Source organism: Ahaetulla prasina, chromosome 13 (assembly GCF_028640845.1).
Source record: "Ahaetulla prasina isolate Xishuangbanna chromosome 13, ASM2864084v1, whole genome shotgun sequence".
NCBI classification, from domain to species: domain Eukaryota; kingdom Metazoa; phylum Chordata; class Lepidosauria; order Squamata; family Colubridae; genus Ahaetulla; species Ahaetulla prasina.
Genome location: NC_080551.1, coordinates 9097947 through 9120605, shown reverse-complemented (window position 1 = coordinate 9120605; position 22659 = coordinate 9097947). Strand labels below are relative to the sequence as shown.

Sequence of the window (22659 nt, the reverse complement as noted above, 5' to 3'; positions counted from 1 at the left end):
TCTGCTCTGCTCCGCTCCGCTCCGCTCCGCTCCGCTCCACTCCACTCCACTCCACTCCACTCCACTCCACTCCACTCCACTCTCTTAAGGAGAAATTTCCTGACAGCTACAGTTAGAACAATTAATCAGTGGAACAACTTGCCTCCAGAAGTTGTAAATGCTCCAACACTGGAAGTTTTCAAGAAGAGATAGGACACCATTTGTCTGAAGTGGTGTAGGGTTTCCTGCCTAAGCAGGGGGTTGGACTAGAAGACCTGCAAGGTCCCTTTCAACTCTGTTATTTCTATTCTATTCTATTCTATTCTTTCAGAGGAATTTGCTGTTCAGCAACAGCTACTGAGTGTGACACCTTATAGAAAATATGCTAGAATATCTTTCTGGGAAACTTCCACTTCACCGTAGTCCATCACACCACCTCCCTCTCTCACAAGTCCACCACTAGTCAGTCTGGCAGGAGAAAAATAAAAAACCTAAGATGGGAACTTCTTAGATTTTGGGGCAGAAATGATACGTTCTCAACTAGATTTGAATTTCCTTGATGTCCAGAAACGTTTAGACATCTGCCAAAACCCTATGGACCTGAAGGATCCAACACAAACCCCACCAGGGAGTTCTTATTCCACCATAGCCAACACCATAAAAGCACCATGCAGACACTCCACTGAAATCAGAGACCGACACCAGTTGCATTGAGGTCCTAATTACAGATATTTTTTGCTTGTTTCCATGTCTCCTAAAAATGCTTGCCTGTCTCCCAAGATATACCTACAAGTGCCCACTGCACAGAAAAACTGGGATGAAGGTACAGCTGCATAGACAGTATTTATGACTGGAAATATCAGTCAACAGCTTCTTTAGGAGAGGGGGGAAAAAGAGGCAGGAGGATTAATGTTGATCAAACTGAGAATCTAAAATCGGTAGCCTCAGGAGCAAATTCCAAAAAGATGATTCATTTACACAGGAACTAGTATGATTTCTAGTGAACTGTATGAACTGGGGAAGAGGAGAAAGGAAGAAAGTTGCCCTTGTTTTCTAGTTGTATTAAGTGTGCAATGGCCAGAACAATAACCCAATTCGCAAATGCATCATAACATAAAACTCGATTCACTGTAAAGTGGGGGGGATTTGTCTTGTACATTATGGGAGTTGGGAAAAAACAGAATCGGATTATCCAAATCCTCTTTTCAAAATTACCCGGTAAAATATCAGACAAAATTCTGATTTAGGATGAAGTTAACGCGGTGGCTCAATGGCTAAGACGCTGAGCTTGTCGATCGAAAGGTCAGCAGTTCGGCGGTTCAAATCCCTAGGACCGCGTAATAGGGTGAGCTCCCATGACTTGTCCCAGCTTCTGCCAACCTAGCAGTTTGAAAGCACGTAAAAAAATGCAAGTAGAAAAATAGGGACCACCTTTGATGGGAAGGTAACAGCATTCTATGCACCTTTGGCATTAAGTCATGCCGGCCACATGACCACGGAGACGTCTTCAGACAGCGCTGGCTGTTTGGCTTTGAAACGGAGATGAGCACCGCCCCCTAGAGTTGGGAACAACTAGCACGTATGTGCGAGGGGAACCTTTACCTTTTAATGCAAAATGGGAAATTGAATCGCCCCCCCCAAATTTGTATGCATTAATTCATTCATTCATTCCTGATTGCTTATTTGTACCCTATGACTATCATTAAGTGTTGTACCTTAGAATTCTTGATGCACGTATCTTTTCTTTTATGTACACTGAGAGCATATGCACCAAGACAAATTCCTTGTGTGTCCAATCACACTTGGCCAATAAAATAATTCTATTCATTTGTTCATTCATTCAGTTTTGTATAGTTGGCCTTCCCAGCAACTGACTAAGTGGGGAGAGCAATCATAAAATGAATAAACCTTTGCAAGGAAGGCTCACCACTTACCTATGTACAGTGAAGAATCCTTCCGCTTCACATGGTCATCAATGTAGGAGACTCCCAAAGGTTGCACAGGAGTTGCCCCGATCCCCAGAAGGACTTGTGCTCCAATGAGAAGCAAATACATCATGTTCGTAGCAGTCCTGCTCCTGCAGATACGATCAGGATCTGGTCCCTCGTCGCTAGTGGATCCGTTGACTATGCAGACATCCCTCCCTTCAGCCCGCCATCGGATTTCTCCGGATTCGTACTCATACTGATGGGTGAGGAATTCTGGCAGAGCTGAGAGAAGGGCTCCCAAAGCCATAATGATCCCTCCGCATCCTATCAGACGCGGCCGGTGTCCCCGGGCACCAAAGTAGCTCACAAAAAGGATGAGGACCAAGTTGCCGATCTCAAAGCTACTGGCGATCACCCCAACGTCAGCACTCTGGAGGTTGAACCGCCGTTCCAAGGTGGTCAAGACACTCACCTGCAAGGAAAGAGAGCGAGAAAAGTGAGAGATGATTCGTTTCAAAGCATGGCAACCTTATGATGGGGAAACATCACTTGACCAGACTTGGCTTGAATTCAGAGGAACGCCAATAGCCCCTTTTTTGAAAGACCTTGTACACAAGGCCCAGTCCAGTGAGAAGGAGGACCAGGGGTGACATGATAGCAGTCTTCCAATATTTGAGGAGCTGCCACAAGGAAGAGGGGGTCAACCTACTCTCCAAAGCGCTTGAAGGAGGAGGAGAAGTGACGGATGGAAACTAATCAAGGAGAGAAGTAAAATAGAATAACAGAGTTGGAAGGGACCTTGGAGGTCTTCTAGTCCAACCCCCTGCTTACACAGGAAACCCTACGCCACTTCAGACAAATGGTTATCCAACATCTTCTTAAAAACCTCAAGTGTTGGAGCATTCACAACTTCTAGAGGCAGGTCGTTCCACTGATTAATGGTTCTAACTGTCAGGAAAGTCCTCCTTAGTTCTAAGTTGCTTCTAGATTCTAAGTAATCTAGAGCTAAGGAGAAATTTCCTAACTGTGAGAACCATTAACCAGTGGAACGGCTGGCCTCCAGAAGTTGTGGGTGCTCCAACGTTGGAGGTTTTTAAGTAGAGATTTGACTGCCATTTGTCCAGAATGGTGTAAGGTCTCCTGCTTATGCATTATGGGGTTGGACTAGAAGACCTCCAAGCTCCCTTCCAACTCTGTTATTCTGTTAAGGGCAGACTTTGCACAATACATTTCACCCAGTTGGCTCATTTTCTAGCTTTCTACAATACACCGAATCATAAACGTATCAAACAGGTCTGGATCGTGCAAATTGCAAAGCAAAGGAAGGAAGGAAACTAAGCTTAGCATGCTGTGTGAATACGGTCACTAGACGTGTAACTCAGCTGGTAAAAGTGTGTTGTGAGAATACACTACAAAAAGAGAGAGAGGGAGAGAGAGGGAGTAAAGGAGATTAACTTTTTGATCTGCCTTAAAAATTCCAAAGCAAACCTAACCTCTTTTTCTTTTCCATTTCAAAAATTCACAACATATACTGAAGACTTTGCTTTTTGAGTCTCAGCTTTTTTAAAAGACAATACGCAGGAAAGATATTTAATTGAATGGAAAAAATGGATTGATTATATACAAAACAGATATCAGATTAAGAAATATCAGATTGCCTTTGAATAATTAGAAAGTTATTTTATTTAATGGGGAGGGGGTTGGGAGATGAAAAGCTTTGGATGAGGTTAATTGGATTGGAAGGGAAAATTTTATTTTATGTTTGGTTTATGTATAACAATACCTTGTGATTGACCCGGGAAGCCGGGGAAGGAGGGGAAGGGGTTTTTTTGGGAGGGAGGGGGGAAAAAAGGGGCAAAAATGTCTTTGTCTTTTTAAAAACTTTTTCAATAAAAAAAAAAAAAGACTTTGCTGCCTCTAGGGAAAATCAGAAATAGCCAGGACTGAAGACAACGGCAAAGTTTTCTAATATGCACCCTTCAAAGCAGAAGATGCCCTGAAGCCAACTTCTAGGAGGCTCTGACAGCATTTGTCATCCCACAACAACTTCTCCCAGGGTACCTGAAGATGCAGAGGGGGATTGAAAAGTTCATCCATTGGGTGGGGAAAGAATCTGCACTTGCGGAAAAATACCAAGGTGGTTCACAGACAATTCTCAACGGCAACTGCTGCCCCCTTGGCCTAAATTCCATCTGACCTGCCCCAACGGTGATTTTCTTTTTTCTTTTTCTTTTTTTTTTTGCAAAAGGCAACTGGACTTTCTCGTTTTTTCCCTTGAAAACATTTCGCTTCTCATCCGAGAGAAGTGAAACGTCAGCAAGGAAGGAGAAAAATGTCTTTTGAAATGTCACTGGAGGCTTTCAAGAAGAGACTGGACTGCCATTTGTCAGAAATGGTGTAGGTAGGGTCTCCTGCTTGGGCCGGGGGGTTGGGGGTTGGGGGTTGGGGGTTGGACTAGATGACCTACAAGGTCCCTTCCAACTCTATTAATCTGTTACCTGCCATCAGTCTTCTTATTTATTTATTTATTATTTATTTATTTTGTCACAACAGTATATATAAGCATAAGTATGAAATAACTATATGATATAGAAGAAACTGAAGAAACTTCTTGGATGAGAAGCGAAACGTCTTCAAGGAAAAAGGAAAACATCTTCTCGTTCCTCAGAACTGAACGAGCTTGTTGGGATGAGAAACCTTACATTTTATATATATATATATATATAGACGCTGACGAAACCATCCGTCATCTTCAGGCTTCAGCTTCGTGCTTCTGGGAGCAATGTGTGATTGTAGCTGTTTCTACAGCTACAATCAGCTACAATCACACATTGCTCCCAGAAGCACGAAGCTGAAGCCTGAAGATGACGGATGAGACTTCATCGAAACATCGCCAAGACACTTCCAATTTTACGCGGGAGAAAACCCGAATAACCAAAGACCTACATACAAACACCCGCGAAAACCTCAGAATATATATATATATTATATATTATAATATATAATAATATATTGATATATATATATCAATAATATAGACCTGTTACACAAGGAGCTTGTGGCAAACCAGACTGCTAAAATGCCTCCCCTCCCCATCTTTTCGGCAACACCTTTTTTCAGAAACGACCATTCCTCTCTGATAAGCCGCAAGTGCTGAGAATTCTAACCTTGCTGGTGTCCTGTGGGATGTCCATTTATGGCCCTGGAATCTGCTCTGCATTGCAGTGATAAACTGCTGTAATAAAGGTGGCTAAGCAACACAAAAGAAGCAACCCCTTGTGCTTGGTCCCACGAATAGGCAGAGCTCTTCGAAATGGGAATGGGACAATTTGCCATGGCCAACTCGCCTTGGCCAACTCACCGCAGGACAACTCGCCATGGCCAAGTCGCTGTGGGACACCTCGCCGCAGGGGACAATTTAACAATTCCATTTCATTATTTAAAATAAATTACAATTATTTTAATTTTTGCCGCACACATTTCATTCTGTCCCTCCTTTGGCATCCTTTCTCTAATGATTCTATTGCATTATTTCTTTGATGTTGGTGTAATTCTTGTCCTGCAGCGAGTTGTCCTGCAGTGAGTTGGCCATGGTGAGCTGGCCGTGGCGATTTGCCCACGGCGAATTGTCATAGACCCTAGTTCCCAGCAGGCAAGCCATGAATTCACCTGTCTGTACATGCACAGGTGTTGTCCTGCTTAGGAAATGGAGTTCAGGAGAGGGTCCTAAGCATTACTGGCAATACCTACTTGGATGACTACTACCCTCAACTCCTACCCTCAAAACGATGCTATAGAGCACTGCACACCAGAACAACTAGACACAAGAACAGTTTTTTCCCGAAGGCCATCACTCTGCTAAACAAATAATTCCCTCAACACTGTCAAACTATTTACTAAATCTGCACTACTATTAATCTTTTCATCGTTCCCATCACCAATCTTTTTCCATTTATGACTGTATGACTGTAACTTTGTTGCTGGCAATCCTTATGATTTATATTGATATATTGACCATCATTTGTGTTGTAAATGTTGTACCTTGATGAACGTATCTTTTCTTTTATGTACACTGAGAGCACATTCACCAAGACAAATTCCTTGTCACACTTGGCCAATAAAAAATTCTATTCTATTCTATTCTATTCTATTCTATTCTATTCTATTTCCGAAAGAACCATGGCAGGATGCAGTGTAGTTGAGCAGCTGCCAAGGATGCCCTCTGCTCTTTTCCCCCACCCCCCAACACCAGGAAGGAGAAACAAACCAGCTGGAAGGCCAACTGGGCTTCCAGAAGAAAAAAAAAAGTCATCCTACGAAAAGTATCCTATGAAAGGGAACTAAAACTAGGTATCCAAAACCTGGGTATCATAGAACAATGGTCTTATCTTACAAGAAGGTAGATGCTAAGGTAAACAAAATCAACCCTGATTGTTCTTTCGAAGGACAGATACTGAAGCTGAAGGTCAAATATTTTGGCCACCAAATGAAAAGAGAGGACTCACGGGAAAAGACCCTGATTGTTGTGACTCGTTCTCCCTCCTCTCCTCAGCCAGGCCCCTCCCATTTCCAAACGGGCCTTTTATCAGACTCTGAGTCTGATAATGAAGATGAACGGCCTGTCATGATTTCAGCCTCCGGCCCTGGCCCTATGCCCGGAGAGGATTCCAGGAGTGAAAGGACAAGCCTGATAAACCTCACTCATACAGCGTGTGTTCCTTTGGCTCAGCCTTCAGAGCAGGAAGCCAGCCAGGTGCTGGAATTACTCGGCCCTACTCCCTCTGACCCCTCCCTTTCCCAGAAGCTGACAGCAGATCCAGCTGAAGACAATTCAGGGTGGGGGGACCCTCGCTTCCAGAGATCTGAGAGGCGACGCCAGCAGAAGGAGGGGTGGGGCAGGCCTGGATAAATGCTGAGTCATGGAGCCACACCCCACAGCCTATATAAAGGACCTGCTTTTGGCATTCCAACCTTGAGTCAAGCAAAGTCTTATCTAGTTTGCTGATATCGGACTCTATCGCTGAAGTCACAACTTGGACTCCTGCCTGCCCTGATAAACCTCGAAGGAACTTGGCAAGCTGCAAAGGCTTCGTTGCCAAGTTTGTTACGGACTTCCTTGACTCGTTCGTCGGAGTGGGAGTGGGACACGACACTGATGTTGGGAAGAATGGACGGCAAAAGGAGAAGGGGATGACAGAGGATAAGATGGTTAGATGGTGTCATCAACACAATGAGCATGAACTTGAACAAATTCTGGGAGACAATAGGGGACTGGGAAGCCTAGCGTGCTGTGGTCCATGAAGTCATGAAGAGTTGGACACAACTTAGCAACTGAACAACAAAAGATGCTAAGGAATAATCTGCCGGAATGGGATTTTTCGCCTCGAACTGTTGGTGCTGCCTGTTTCTCCACCATGGTTTCGCCTCCATGTTATTATGCCTCGGCACTTTGGGCCACAGCCCTTCCGCCCCAGTCCCTTCACCGTGGCCCATAGTACAGTTCACATCAGGCTTTTGGGCACCCAGGACAGTTCGAAGCCAGCCAATCGGTGCAGGGGCTCAGGGGCTTTGGGAGTGGAATGGGGCCTGCAGTTCAGAGGGAGGCTCTGTCAGTTCAGAGCTTTGAACTGTCCTGTGCTCAGCTGAGCCGCGCAATCATCAGAAGTTTTTTTTTTTAACTTTTAAAAGCATTTTTTCTTCGGCCAAAAAAATGCTTTTAAAAGTAAAAAAAAAAAAAGCCTCTGATGATTGTGCGGCTCAGCTGGGATCGTCAGAACCGTTTAAAAGCATTTTTTCTACAACTTCTTCGGCCGAAAAGGTTGTAAAAAAAAAAAAGCTTTTAAAAGGCTCCTCTGGCGATCCCAGCTGAGTTGCCTGATCGCCAGAACCTTTTAAAAGCATTTTTTTAGAATCTCTTCAGACGAAGAGGTTGTAGAAAAATTGTTTTTAAAAGGTTCTGGCAATCCCAGCTGAGTTGCCTGATCATCACAGTCTTTTAAAAGCATTTTTTAACAAATGCTTTGTAAAAACATTTAAAATGCTTTTAAAAATTAAAAACAAGTTGGCCACGCCCTTCCAGTCACATTAACCCCCCCTCCCCACCAAGCCATGCCCACAGAACCGGTAGTAACAAATTTTACATTTCACCCCTGAACCTAAGCCTTTGTTCTAACAAATATTACTAATCAGACCTCTGAGAAATTTGATCTTTGGACTTACTCGATTGCTAGGAGAGAAGGCTGTTAATGCCCAGCACGAGGCAGATGGAAAGCTACCACGATGATGTGTCTACTGATTAGAAACAGCCATGACAATGGAGCTCAGGATACAAAAGAAGGGTTCTTGAAAGGAAGGCAGACATAGGACAAAGCATTCTGGGTCTTTAAAGTGTGTAAACAAGCCATCTGAAAAAAGAAGGCTTTGTGCAAACATCAAGGGCTGTTACGCTGTTGTGTACACCGCAAAGGAACTGGGGCCAGATGACAAAAGAAGGGGGTTGCACCTGGCCTTGTAAGCCCACAAATGAGTCATTGCTTTTCAGAACATTGTAAATCTGCTAGAAAGTTTTCCTGTCGGTCTTCATGGAGGGAGCTCCAATGCAGCATGTTATCTGGCTTCACGTTTTGCGAACCTGTTTTTCAAAAGAAATCGTTTAAACTTACAAAACGTGAGGTATAAACATCCGGAGTTTTACCCCAATATAGTAATGCAATCCTCACCCCTCAGTTAAAAAATTAGGGAGCAAATTCAACAATACTTTTTCAAAAGGCAACTGGACTTTAGAGTAACAGAGTTGGAAGGGACCTTGGAGGTTTTCTAGTCCAACCCCCTGCTTAGGCAGGAAACCCTACACCACTTCAGACCAATGGTGATCCAACATCTTCTTTAAAACTTCCAGTGTTGGCGCATTCACAATTTCCGGAGGCAAGTTGTTCCACTGAGTCATTGTTCTAATTGTTCTTTCTTGGTTTCTTCTTTGAAAATGTTTGAAAATTGTGTTGTTGTTTTTCTTCCCCCTTGAAAACGTTGAAAACATTTGCCTTCTCACCCGGGAAGCTTCTTCAGTTCTTCTTCGGAACTGAAGAAGCTTCTTGGATGAGAAGTGAAACATTTTCAAGGAAAAAAACAAGAAAGTCCAAGTTCTCTTCAGAAAAGTGTCTTTGGGACAACCATGACCTGGATGATTGAGAATCTTCATAGACATTAGGGGCACACAAAGTCAGAGATTCAAGTGGAGGTTACTTTGACTGGAATATTTGAAGATATTTTCAAATGAATTTGGAGGCTGCGGAGTGAGGGGAACTACTACTGTGACACAAGTTTCAGACTACCCAGCCAGGAGCTCCTGTAAGGAAAGGGTATGCCGTATAATTGTATGCATTTCCAGGTATACTGGTCAAAGTAATTTCCAGTGAATCTCTGAATTCATTTGCTTCTAATCTATCTAGAAAAAAAAAAACAGTGTTAAAATCCTGTGAAGCTTGATGGAAGCAAAACCTGGATGTTTATTATTTATTGTTTTAGTTAGCGAATGGCACCAGACAAAGGTCATGCAATCCCTGATAATACAAGATGACATTACACACACAAACACAAAGATCAGTTTAAGTAAAGCATTGGCAAATACACACCCGCGCACCAGGGGTGGGTTCTACTTATCTTTACTACCGGTTTGCAATGGGATCGTGCACGCGCGCTCACTTGGCTTATGTGCCAAGTGAACTTTATGTGCCAAGTAAACTTATGTGCCAAGTGAACTTTTTGCGCGTGCGCAGATCATCTGTGACGACATCCAGGTGGGAAGGCGGAGCCTGCCCCCGGTTTTACTACCGGTTTGCAAGAACCGGTCCGAACCGGGGGCAACCCACCACTCACACACACACACAGAGTATGTAGACAGTACAATACATGAGATTAAAAAATATTAAATTAAGTTTAAAACCATGATAAAATCATCATCATTTTTTATTTTATTTTATTTTGTCACAACATTATATACAAGCACATACATTGAAAGGAAACAATAGGACAGGAATAGTAGGCACTTTTGTGCATTTATGCACGCCCCTTATTGTCCTCTTAGGAATGGGATGAGGTCAATGGTAGACAGTTTTTGGTTAAAGCTTTTGGGAGTTTGAGAAGAGACCACAGAATCAGGTAGTGTATTCCGAGCGTTAACAACTCTGTTACAAAAGTCATATTTTCTGCAATCAAGATTGAAGCGGTTAACATTAAGTTTGAATCTATTGTTTGCTCTTGTATTATTGCGATTGAAGCTGAAGTAGTCTTTAACAGGAAGGACATTGCAATAGATGATTCTGTGTGTTAAACACTGGTCTTGTCGGAGTCGGCGGAGTTCTAAGTTTTCTAATCCCAGGATTTCAAGTCTGGTGGTATAAGGTATTTTGTTGTTTACAGAGGAGCGGAGAACTCTTTTTGTAAAATATTTCTAGACTTGTTCAATTGTATTAATGTCAGAGATGTGGTATGGGTTCCAGACAGGTGAGCTGTATTCAAGAATAGCAAATGTTTTGTATGCTCTGGTTAGTAGTGTAGAGTTTTTGGAAAAGAAGCTACGCAAAATTAGGTTTACAACTCTTAGAGCCTTTTTTGCTATGTAGTTGCAGTGGGCTTTGGCACTTAGATCATTTGATATGAAAACTCCAAGGTCTTTAACAGGGTCGGGGTCGTCTGTAAGGTAATGTCCATCAAGCTTGTACTTAGTGTTTGGGTATGGCGCCATTGCAACCGAATAGATGTTATAATTCGCTATCTAAGGAAGCGAACCATCTAAATGCTTCTGGTGTGGCTGAGATGAGTTCATCCCAGTTGCCTTGAAATCCCAGCTGGATTTTGAAGAAGGCTATGAAGTGTCTTCTGAATTTTGGTTAAAAAGACTCTTGAGAAAGTAGTCCTCGACGTATGACCACAATTGGGACCAGAATTTTCATTGCTAAGCAAGGTGGTTCTTAAGTGAGTCAGGCCCATTTTTTTTATTTTTATTTTTTTTGCCACAGTTAAGTGAATCAATGCAATTGTTAAGTGAATCTGGCTTCCCACACAAAAAACAGAAAATTTGGACTCAGTTGTGGTTGTAAATCAAGGACTCCCTGTACCATGCACAGCCAAGAAAACAAACAAACAGAAAAAGGAACATGTCCAAGAAATCAACTCAAGAGTTCTCACTCGAGGTTCAAATTATCCTCCTTTGGAGCCACAACTAATAGACTCTCTGGAAAAGACTTAAATGCTGTGGAAAGTGGAAGGAAAGAGCAGAGGACAACCAACAGCAAGATCTTAACAGAACAGAATAACAGAGTTGGAAGGAACCTTGGAGGTCTAGTCCAACCTCCTGCATGTACTGGACCATTGTGGTCCAGTAGCTGCTCAATCTCTTTTTGGGACAGCCATTTATCTCAATTTCGATCTAAGTAGCTGCTGGCCCGCAGGATTTTTCTTACGTTATATTGTTATATCAGGTAGGTAGGTAGGTAGCTAGCTAGATGTCATGATAGATAGATAGATAGATAGATAGATAGATAGATAGATAGATAGATAGATAGATAGATAGATAGATAGACAGATGATAGATAGATGACATGATAGATAGATAGATGATAGACAGATAGATAGATGATAGATAGATAGATAGATAGATAGATAGATAGATAGATAGATAGATAGACAGACAGACAGACAAATGATAGATAGATGACATGATAGATAGATAGATGATAGACAGATAGATAGATGATAGATAGATGATAGATAGATAGATAGATGATAGATAGATAGATAGATAGATAGATAGATAGATAGATAGATAGATAGATAGATGATAGATAGATAGATAGATAGACAGACAGACAGTCAGATGATAGATAGATGACATGATAGATAGATAGATAGATAGATAGATAGATAGATAGATAGATAGACAGACAGACAGATGATAGATAGATGACATGATAGATAGGTAGATGATAGATAGATAGATAGATAGATAGATAGATAGATAGATAGATAGATAGATGATAGATAGATAGATAGATAGATGATAGATAGATAGATAGATAGATAGATAGATAGATAGATAGAAACAGACAGATGGATGGATGGATGGATGGATGGATGGATGGATGGACGGACAGATGACAAACAGAGGTATATAAATAAAAAAATCTTGGTGTTCCTCCTTCACAGATAGAACCTAATGGGATAAGTATTCAGAGAGAAGAGAGAGAGAGAGGGGTAGGTTTTGTCAGCCAGTTACTACCTAATTATCTCAGTTTAGAAAAGTTTCAATGATAGCATTAGCTGCAGAAGGTGGACAAGCTCACGGGATGATGGATTACTAGCCTTGAGCATAATCCTCCAGCGTTCTTCTCATGTAACTTTTCCCACATGAAGTAAGATTCCTCATTCCGTAAGAATCCGTAAGAACATAAAACATCCATATGGTTGTATGTATCCATGCTTTGTAAACCAGACTTCTAACATGGAAGTCTGGTTTACAAAGTCTAACTGACGTATCCAAATTCAAGCAGGAATAGAAACCTATTTATTTATCTCAATCTGCCAGACCTTTTCTCTGATCCACACCCGCATACGTCCACCCCCATTTCCTCCATCCGTTTCCTCTACCACGTTAATGATTTATTTCATGGGGATTTTTTTTTCTCCCGGGGCGATCCGTAACTGGTAACATTTGCAAGGAGACACCAGGAAGCTTAGACAGGAAGACAGAACAGATCCTGAACTAAGATAAATATCAGATAAGTGTGATGGAAGGAAGCTGAATGGACTCAGGTACAGTGTCAATGGGCACACCTGAAGTGCCAGGTTAGGGGGAGAAAAATCTATCTAAATCAGGGGTCCACAAACATTTTAAACAGGGGTCCAATTCAGGGTCCCTCAGACTGGGTGGGGGGGCGGACCGGCTGGGTGGGTGTTGTTAGGTAGTCATGTGACTGAGTGGGCAGGGCCAATTTAGCAGTCCATTAGACAATACACACAAATTAAACTTTAATTTGTTATTAAGTTCTTAATCAACGTTCTTTCTGCGCCAACTCAGAAAGCTCAAACTGCCCAAGGAGCTGCTGATCCCGTTCTACAGAGAAATTATTGAGTCTATCATCTGCACCTCTATAACTGTCTGGTTCAGTTCTGCAACCCAACAAGACAGACACAAACTTCAGAGGATCATTAGAACTGCAGAAAAAATAATGGCTACCAACCTGCCTTCCATGGAGGACCTGTATACTGCACGAATCAAGAAGAGGGTTGTGAAAATATTTACAGACTCCTCACATCTTGGACATAAACTGTTTCAACTCCTACCCTCAAAACGATGCTATAGAGAACTGCACACCAGAACAGCTAGACACAAGAACACTTTTTCCCCGAATGCCATCACTCTGCTAAACAAATAATTCCTTCAACACTGTCAAACTATTTACTAAATCTGCACTACTATTAATCTTCTTATCATTCCCATCAGCCATCTCCTTCCACTTATGACTGTAACTTTGTTGCTAGTATCCTTACGATTGATACTGATATTGTTTCCTGATTGCTTATTTGTAGCCTATGACTATCATTAAGTGTTCTAAGTGTTGTACCTTGATGAAGGTATCTTTTCTTTTATGTACATTGAAAGCATATGCACCAAGACAAATTCCTTGTGTGTCCAATCACACTTGGCCAATAAAAAATTCTATTCTATTCTATTCTATTCTATTCTATTCTATTCTATTCTATTCTATTCATTATTCTATTCTATTCTATTCTATTCTATTCTATTCTATTCTATTCATTATTCTATTCTATTCTATTCTATTCATTATTTTATTCTATTCTATTCTATTCTATTCATTATTCTATTCTATTCTATTCTATTCTGTTCTATTCTATTCTATTATGTTCCTGGGGTTAGTGAAGGGATGTGGCTGCCTTGGGGGGGGAGGGGGAGGGACCTCTGTGTGTGTGTGTGTGTGTGTGTGTGTGTGTGTGTGTGTGTGTCTCCCTCCCTCCCTCCCTCTGGAGGCTCTCTGTTTTTGGCCTCCTGAGGCCTCTGCATGTCCTGTTTTTGGCCTCCTCAGCCTCCAGAAGACAGGTGGGGGCCGGCGGGTAGGTGGGGCTGTGTGGGAGCCGGAGCCTCATGGTCCCATGTGGGCCGGATTAACGGCTTTGGTGGGCCATATCCGACCCGCGGGCCGTAGTTTGAGGACCCCCTGAGCTAAATGATCAGCAGAAGCCAAAAACAGCTTGATGGTGCATTCTCCATCAAATGAGGGAAAGCTGAAGAAATCATTAAGAATGTGGACTCCGCAGTAGGTCCTGCTAGTTGAAAGCAATGGAAAGAGAAGCAAATGATCGATGCCAGAAGCTTTTGATTTTGTTTCTGGGCTCCATATAATGTGCTAGATAAATCTCCCAACACCTTAAAAGTTCCATTTGTAAAGCTAATAACTGCTGTAATTCGTATCTGGACTTCCTGGGCACTTTAATTGCCAGCTGAAAAAAAGATAGGCTGTTTTTTTTTTTTTACATGCTGTATATTTCCATGAACATGAAATGGTTCCCTCCAGGGAGCCGAGCGTCCAAATGCTTGGAAACCTCATTTAGGGAGCAAAGAGACTTATGTAAGTGACTTTCTCTCTCTCACACACACATCCCTACCTAGCTGGCTGGCTGGCTGTTTAAAGCAGGGGTCTCCAACCTTGGTCCCTTTAAGACTTGTGGACTTCAACTCCCAGAGTCCCTCAGCCAGAAAAGCTGGCTGAGGAACTCTGGAAGTTGAAATCCACAAGTCTGAGGAACTCTGGGAGTTGAAGTCCACAAGTCTTAAAGGGACCAAGGTTGGAGACCCCTGCTTTAAAGCACCATCGCCCAGCTGCATGGAGACAGGAGTTAAGGCAAAAAAACACCTCTCTCTCTCCTTTTTTTTACTTGTACTTGAATCAGAATTACTGGACCAATCCGACATCTTTTTTATTATTTTTTTTAAAGAAGCCCAGATTAGAATATGGTCTGTGTCTCATTGGGGGAAAAAAAATAAACAAAGGAGGTTAGGATTAGTGGATGGAGGTATGCTCTCCAAGCTTGTGGCACAGTGGTTAGAAGGCAGTACTGCAGGCTATTTCCGCTCACTGCAATTTGGCAGTTCGAATCTCACCAGGCTCAAGGTTGACTCAGCCTCCCATCCTTCCGAGGTGGGTAAAATGAGGAGCCAGATTGTTGGGGGCAAGAGGCTGACTCTGTAAATCTCTTAGAGAGGGCTGTGAAGCAGAATATAAGTCTAAGTGCTATTGCTATTCCTTCCTTCCTTCCTTCCTTCCTTCCTTCCTTCCTTCCTTCCTTCCTTTCCTTCCTTCCTTCCTTCCTTCCTTCCCTGCGTCCTTTCCTCCTTCCCTCCCTCCTGTACAGTGGTTAGAATGCAATATTGCATGCTAATTCTGCCCACTGCCAGCTGCCAGCAGTTGGATTCTGACTGGCTCAAGGTTGACTCAGCCTCCCATCCTGCTGAGGTGGGTAAAATGAGGAGCCAGATTGTTGGGGGCAAGAGGCTGATTCTATAAACCGCTTAGAGAGGGCTGTAAAGCACTGTGAAGCGGGATATAAGTCTAAGTGCTATTGCTATTGCCCTTCCTTCTTTCCTTCCTTCCTTCCTTCCTTCCTTCCTTCCTTCACAGTGGTTAGAATGCAGTATTGCATGCTAATTCTGCCAGCTGCCAGCAGTTCAATCCTGACTGGCTCAAAGTTGATTCAGTCTCCCATTCTTCTGAGGTGGGTAAAATGAAGACCCAGATTGTTGGGGGGCAAGAGGCTGACTCTGTAAACCGCTTAGAGAGGGCTGTGAAGCACTGTGAAGTGGTATAGAAGTCTAAGGGCTACTGCTATTGTGGGTTGGTTTCTGAACATCTCGTTACCAGGCTAGGTAACATCTTCAGTGGAGTTTAGGGAATGTCAGTATTGATGTTCTTCTGCTTATAAGGGCTTTGTGTGGTCAGTAGGATGTCTTGTGATGGGTGGGTCACATCAGGTGAGGGTCTTATGATGAATCTTGTGAGATTCACCACTATTGCAAGGTTAAGACTGACGGCTTTCATGCTGGTTTCTGTTTATAAAGTATGGGAGGAACTCAAAGACTGGGGGACTCCCAAGATTGTCGGCAGTTGTTAAAGTACCTGGTGCCCTAGTCCAGTGATGGCTTTTCCGGACCGAGTGCCCAAAGCATGCACCCAAACCCCCAAAATGCAATGCGCACATGTGCCCCGGCACATCTGCCCCCCCCGTGTGCGCAGCTCCCCAGATGCACCCCGCACATGCACACGCCCACCCCCCTTGCATGTCCCACGCCCCCAACACATGCACGGTAGAGACCCAATGACCAACTGGCCGGCGGGAGGCGCACATGCACATGTGCAGCAGGGCTGAACTGGGGCGAGGCTCACGTGCCCACAGAGAGAGTGCTGCGTGCCACCTCTGGCACATGTGCCATAGGCTTGCCATCACGACCCTAGTCTATGCCCCAAATATTAGCTACACCAGTGTGTTCTCGCTGCAGGTTTTCAACTCTCCAGAAAGAGTTGAAACTCAACTATCAAGAAAAAGATCCCCCATTCAGATCTCCTTAGCATGAAATACATACCTAAGATGGGTGGGTTTTTTTTTCCTTTTCTAGAAATCTGTTGTTGGCCTACTGACAGTTTGTTTTTGTAAGAACTTGCCAAGAAAAGAATCCATTTGGATCTCCTTAGTAAAGAAGATATATCTAAGGTGGGTTTTCTTCGTTTTACAGAAATCTGTTGTTGGCCTATTGAAGATGTTTTTGAAGAGCCTATCAAGAAAAAAGCCCCTTCAGATCTCCTTAGTAGGAGACATGTGTGCATTGTTACTTCTTCCTTTTCTAGAAATCTGTTGCTGGCCTGTTGGAAGATATTTTTGGAAGAGCTTTATCAAGAAAAGGGTCCATTCAGATCTCCTCAGTAGGAAACACAGAGCCTAAGGTGAGTTGTTCCTTCTTCCTTTTCCACAAATCTATCATCTCTATCCATTTTTTCCTTGGACGGCCCCTGCTTTGCCATTAACGATCCTCTCTCTGGTCCTTAACCTCCCAAGTGAACTCTTAACTCTTCCCAGCCTCCCCTCCTGCTCCTTATTCTGTGAACTCCTAGCCTTCCGCCTCCTCCCTTCCTTTCACCATCTCTATTTTTAGGGACTGTTTTGCCAGTCCAAGTCCTAAGGGAGCCATCGCCTAATCAAGAATCCTTCTTTTCATCAGCATTTGCAGTAAAAATAAAATGTTTTGGTTCCACCTATAAATATTCTCCAGCTAATGTTCCAATCTGTCAAACTGTTAAGGTCTACTGAAGCCATCTCTTGCACCTGTAAAAAGATCTCTTCCTTTGTGAGATATATGTACATATGGTGGGTAGATGGATAGAGAGATAGAGATTAGATAGATGGATGGCTGGATATAGATTAGATTAGATTAGATAGATAGATAGATAGATAGATAGATAGATAGATAGATAGATAGATAGATAGATAGATAGATAGACAGACAGACAGACAGACAGACAGACAGACAGACAGACAGACAGACAGACGGATGGATATAGATTAGATAGATAGATATTTAGATAAAATAGATAGATAGATAGACAGATAGATAGATAGACAGACAGATAGATAGATATTAGATAGATAATGGATAATGGATGGATGATGGATGGGTATAGATCAGATAGATAGATAGATAGATAGATAGATAGATAGATAGATAGATAGGTAGGTAGATAGATACATACATAGATAGATATTAGATGGATGGATGGATGGATAGATAGATAGATAGATAGATAGATAGATAGATAGATAGATAGATAGATAGATATTAGATAGATATATAGATGGATGGATGGATGATGGATGGGTATAGATTAGATAGATAGATATACAATGGGTTGTTGCTGTTGTTTTTTTTAATCTTAATCTCTTGTGGAACTCCTATAAACTGTTCACCGAAAACAAGAGACATCCTATACATCTGATGAGGTGATGAGCTGCAAGCAGTGGTGGGATTCAGCCAGTTCTCACCACTTCGGGAGAACCGATTGTTAACTTTCTGAGCAGATTGGAAAACTGGTTGTTGGAAGAAATCATTAGGGCAGAGAACCGGTTGTTAAATTACTTGAATCCCACCACTGGCTGCAACTCACAAAAATATATACTTTTTAATAAGAAGCAGTGGGTGGAAACTAATCAAGGAGAGAAGCAACCTAGAACTAAGGAGAAATTTCCTGACAGTTAGAACAATTAATCAGTGGAACAACTTGCCTCCAGAAGTTGTGAATGCTCCAACACTAGACGTTTTTAAGAAGAGGTTGGATAACCTTTTGTCTGAAGTGGTGTAGGATTTCCTGCCTCAGCAGGAGGTTGGACTAGAAGACCTCCAAGGTCCCTTCCAACTCTTGTTATTCCATTCTATTCTCTAGTGACCCGGTTCGGCAGGTTGCATGAATGTATCCCCCTGTCAACGTCTTAACCTAGTGACTCCATTAATTCGTTCTCGGAGTGTGCTTAATATTGTCAATTGCAAAGCTAACCGAGAGAGGGGGGAGGGGGGTTTGTACAAGATCGTAAGCCCACAAATACTAAGCAAGATTAAAAAAATTAAAAAAAAAATCACTCCTCGATCTTTAATTGACCTACTTTAGAGTGTTATGCAAGCAGAGATTGAAAAAAAAAAAAAGCTTCCAGACCCCTCTGCCTTTAGAAGCATAAGTACCCTTATTACTTATTCCGTGCACACATTAAATTAATCTCTCTACTTGCTACCCTTCTGAAGCACCTGCAGTTCCCAAAATGAAAAAGGCTTCACAAGTGTGTGTGTCTGTGTGTGTGTGTGTGTGTGTTTAATGCAAAGGAACATAGAGGAAGAAAGATTGCCATATCCACCTAGGATGTGTTAAACCGGCTTTTTCAAGATGGGAGTTTGCCAGCTTCGCTACCAAAGCTAATTTTTCGGAGCACGGACGGAGCCTAAGACGGAGAAGGTTGTGTTCAATTTGTCCTGGACAAAGCCCGAAAGATTCAGTAAAAACAAAAAAAATTCAAACCAAGCAATCTGCCAATGCAACACGGCCCCTTCGTTTGACATGTGTCGCCTCTGGTCCTCAATATCATTTGCGTCAAGAGAATTCATAACTGCAAACTTCCCCTCCCTCTATAACACAAAGGATATCCGCTTGCAAAGTATAAACTCAGCAGATTAATGTATTTGCCTGTGTATTTGCGTGTCTCGGATTATTTTTAACAGATATTTTAAACTGCAGATAGTCCTCGACGTACAACCACAATTGAGCCCAAAATTCCTGTTGCTCAGCAAGACAATGGTTAGGTGAGTTTCGCCCCCGTTCTAGAACTTTTCTTGCCAGTCAGTAGCACGGTTATTAAGTGAATCTGGCGTCCCCACTGACATGGCTTGTCAGAAGGTCACAAAAGCTGATCACATAACATAACATAACATAACATAACATCAGAGTTGGAAGGGACCTTGGAGGCCTTCTAGTCCAACCCCCTGCCCAGGCAGGATCCTGTGTCATTGCGACCATGATATTGCAATGCTCTCTACATGGGGCTACCCCTGAAGTGAACTCGGAGACTTCAGTTAGTCCAGAATGCAGCTGCGCGGGTGATTGAGGGAGCCACACGTTGCTCCCGGGTAACACCGCTCCTGCGCAGTTTGCACTGGCTACCTGTGGTCTTTCGGGTGCGTTTCAAGGTGTTGATTACCACCTCCATGGCTTAGGGCCCAGGTACTTACGGGACCGCCTGCTGTTACCCTATGCCTCCCACCGACCCGTACGCTCACAGAGAGGGTGCCGTCTGCCAAGCAATGTTGGCTGGCGGCCCCCAGGGGAAGGGCCTTCTCTGTCGGAGTACCTACCCTCTGGAACGAACTTCCCCCTGGTTTGCGTCAATTGCCTGACCTTTGGACCTTTCGCCGTGAATTGAAAACGTACTTGTTCATCCAAGCGGGACTGGCTTAATTCTTAATTCTTAATATTGAAATTTTGAAATTTTTGAATTTTAATCATTTTAAATTGGGTATTCTGTTTTATTGGGTCAAATTTGATGGTTTTTAAATTTTTCGGCCATTATAGAATACGTTCTTTCAATTTGTTGTTTTAAAATTGTATATTGTATTGTTTTAAAATTGGCTGTACACCGCCCTGAGTCCTTCAGGAGAAGGGCGGTATAAAAATCTAAATAATAAATAAATAAATAAATCCATGCTAGTCACCAAGCTTCTGAATTTTGATTGTGGAGACTCTGCAATGGGTATGCGAAAAATGATTGCAAGTCACTTTCTTCAGTGCCACTATAACTTTGAACAGTCACTGAACAAGTGGTCGTAAGTCAGGGGTGAAATCCAGCAGGTTCTGACAGGTTCTGGAGAACCGGTAGCGGAAATTTTGAGTAGTTCGGAGAACCGGCTGGCCCTAGAGTAGGGTGGGAATGGAGATTTTGCAATATCCTTCCCGCAGGAGTGGGGAGGGAATGGGGATTCTGCAGCATCCTTCCCCTGCCACGCCCACCAAGCCACACCCACAGAACCGGTAGTAAACAAAAATTGAATTTCACTACTGTTGTAAGTCCTGTATAACCTCTTGTGTTGGCCCACTAGGGTATAGGAACTAAGTAGCAAAATTGTTCAGGACGCATTGGTTGGCCAATCCCTCAGCTCAGTTTTATTATCTTTGGGAAGTAATCAAAAAACATGAAACACATTAATCACATTAAATAACTGTGAGAGGGGCCTTAGAGTCCCAGTGGATGATTACTTGCATATGAGCCAGCAATGTGCAGCAGCAGTCAACAAAGCTACTACAATCCTGGGTTGTATAAACAGAGGCATAGAATCAAAGATCCCGTGAAGTCCTAATACCACTTTATCAAACCCTAGTAAGACCAAACCTGGAATACTGCTACCAGTTTTGGTCACCATACTACAAAAAAGAGGTTGAGACTTTGGAAGAAGTTCAGAAAATAGCAACTAAGATGATCAAAGGCCTGGAGACCAAAACATATGAAGAATGGCTGCAGGATTTGGTGTCAGGGTTTAAAGTAATAGACTTTAAACCGGGTTTGGCTAGTCTAAAGAAAAGAAGAATTAGGAGTGACATAATAGCAGAATTCCGGTATTCTAAGAGCTGCCGTAAAGAGGAGGGGGTCAACCTATTCTACAAAGCACCAGAGGGCAGGACAAGAAACAATGGTTGGAAACTGATCAAAGAAAGAAGCAACCTGGATTTCAGGAGAAACTTCCCAACAATGAGGACAATTAACCAGTGGAACAGCTTGCCACCAAAAATCATAGGCACTTCATCACTGGAGGTTTTTAGGAAGAGTCTAGACAGTCACTTATCAGAAATGGTATAGGTTCTCCTGCTTGAGCAGGGGGCTGGACTAGAAGACCTCCAAGGCCCCTTCCAGCTCATTCTATTCTATCTGTCATTCTGTTATTTTATTGTGTAGAAAGGAGAGGCAGAGACTGAGTGGCATTGTGTTCTTTAAACCTTTTCACCTTCCTCCAATCCTAATTGCTATCAGTCAATTGTAATTGTAAGAAACTGCCTGCTCTTATTTGTTGGGAAACGCTGAAGAATCTATTTCCTCACAGCTGTAGGAAAGATTGGCTCTTGATTGAATTCTTACATAGGACAATTTCAACCTACTAAGTGAACCTTCAACTAAAATATTCAGCTGGAAGCCTATCGCTACGGTTCACAAAAAATGAATTGTAGCAGTTCTTCAGTACTTAACTGCTCTGAAAATCATTGAATTTGGTACTCGGTGCAATTTGATGTGAACATTTTGTCCCGGTACTCATCGTTTGTTTGGTACTTAATGCATAAGTTAGAACTTATCAGTGTTGGCTGCCTTGTGAATCACTACATTATTCCTTATGGGGAACATTTGTTTGGTACTCATCGGTTTTTTCCACCATTGGTGAAGAGACCTATCTCCTCACCGGTTCATCAGAAGGCTGTTAGAAAGAGAAGATCTGGAAATCTCTGCCTTAGGCCATGTATATGTGCCTTTGAGTCAATGTTTACCCTTAGTTACTGGCTGGACAAGTCCCTGCAATTTTATTTTATTTTTGCAAGATTTTTGGAAGGGTTCTCTAGGGCTGAGAGAATGTGACTACTAGCCCAAGGTCATCCAATTTTCTTTGTGCCTAAGACAGGACTAGAACTCACAGTCTCCCAGTTTCTACCTGTTGTGACCTAGGCCCAAGTAGTTATTTCCAGACACAATTAGTCCTAAACAAACGTATTTTATTAGAACAGCTGAGAATTACATCATTCTCAGCTTAGTCCAAATTAATTCCAAAACAAGTCCTTCAAACAAAGTCCTTCGGCCTTATCACAAACCTTTATCTTCTTCGGCACCCTGCCAAAGGCTTTTCTTGGCAAAGCCCCACGAAGTTCAGAAACAAGAGACGCTGAATAGAAACAGATGTAGCAACGTTACTTTCCTACAAAGAACCCAAGAGCCGTTGCTGCTCTTTTAAGCCTTATGGGAGAGGCCAATCACCTCCTGGCCTTACTCCCGAGTCATCCTTTTTGCTTTAGCTGCTCTTGCCTTCTGGCAGCTCTTCACATGCGTACACTAGGAACAGGCTCCTCCTGTTCCTCTGCCTCTCTGCTGTCTGCCTCTGGAGGCTCCGGAGTCCACG

The 22659-nt window shown here is 42.7% G+C and overlaps 1 protein-coding gene across 1 annotated transcript in view; it reads right to left on the bottom strand.

Annotated features, from left to right (window-relative positions):
- Positions 1 to 22659, bottom strand: part of SLCO3A1 (solute carrier organic anion transporter family member 3A1) — a 173854-nt gene that overhangs the window by 131224 nt on the left and 19971 nt on the right. The window contains exon 2 of the mRNA XM_058155899.1: positions 1914 to 2379. Within this exon, the coding sequence (XP_058011882.1) occupies positions 1914 to 2379 (466 nt within the window). The remainder of the gene's footprint in view (positions 1 to 1913; positions 2380 to 22659) is intronic.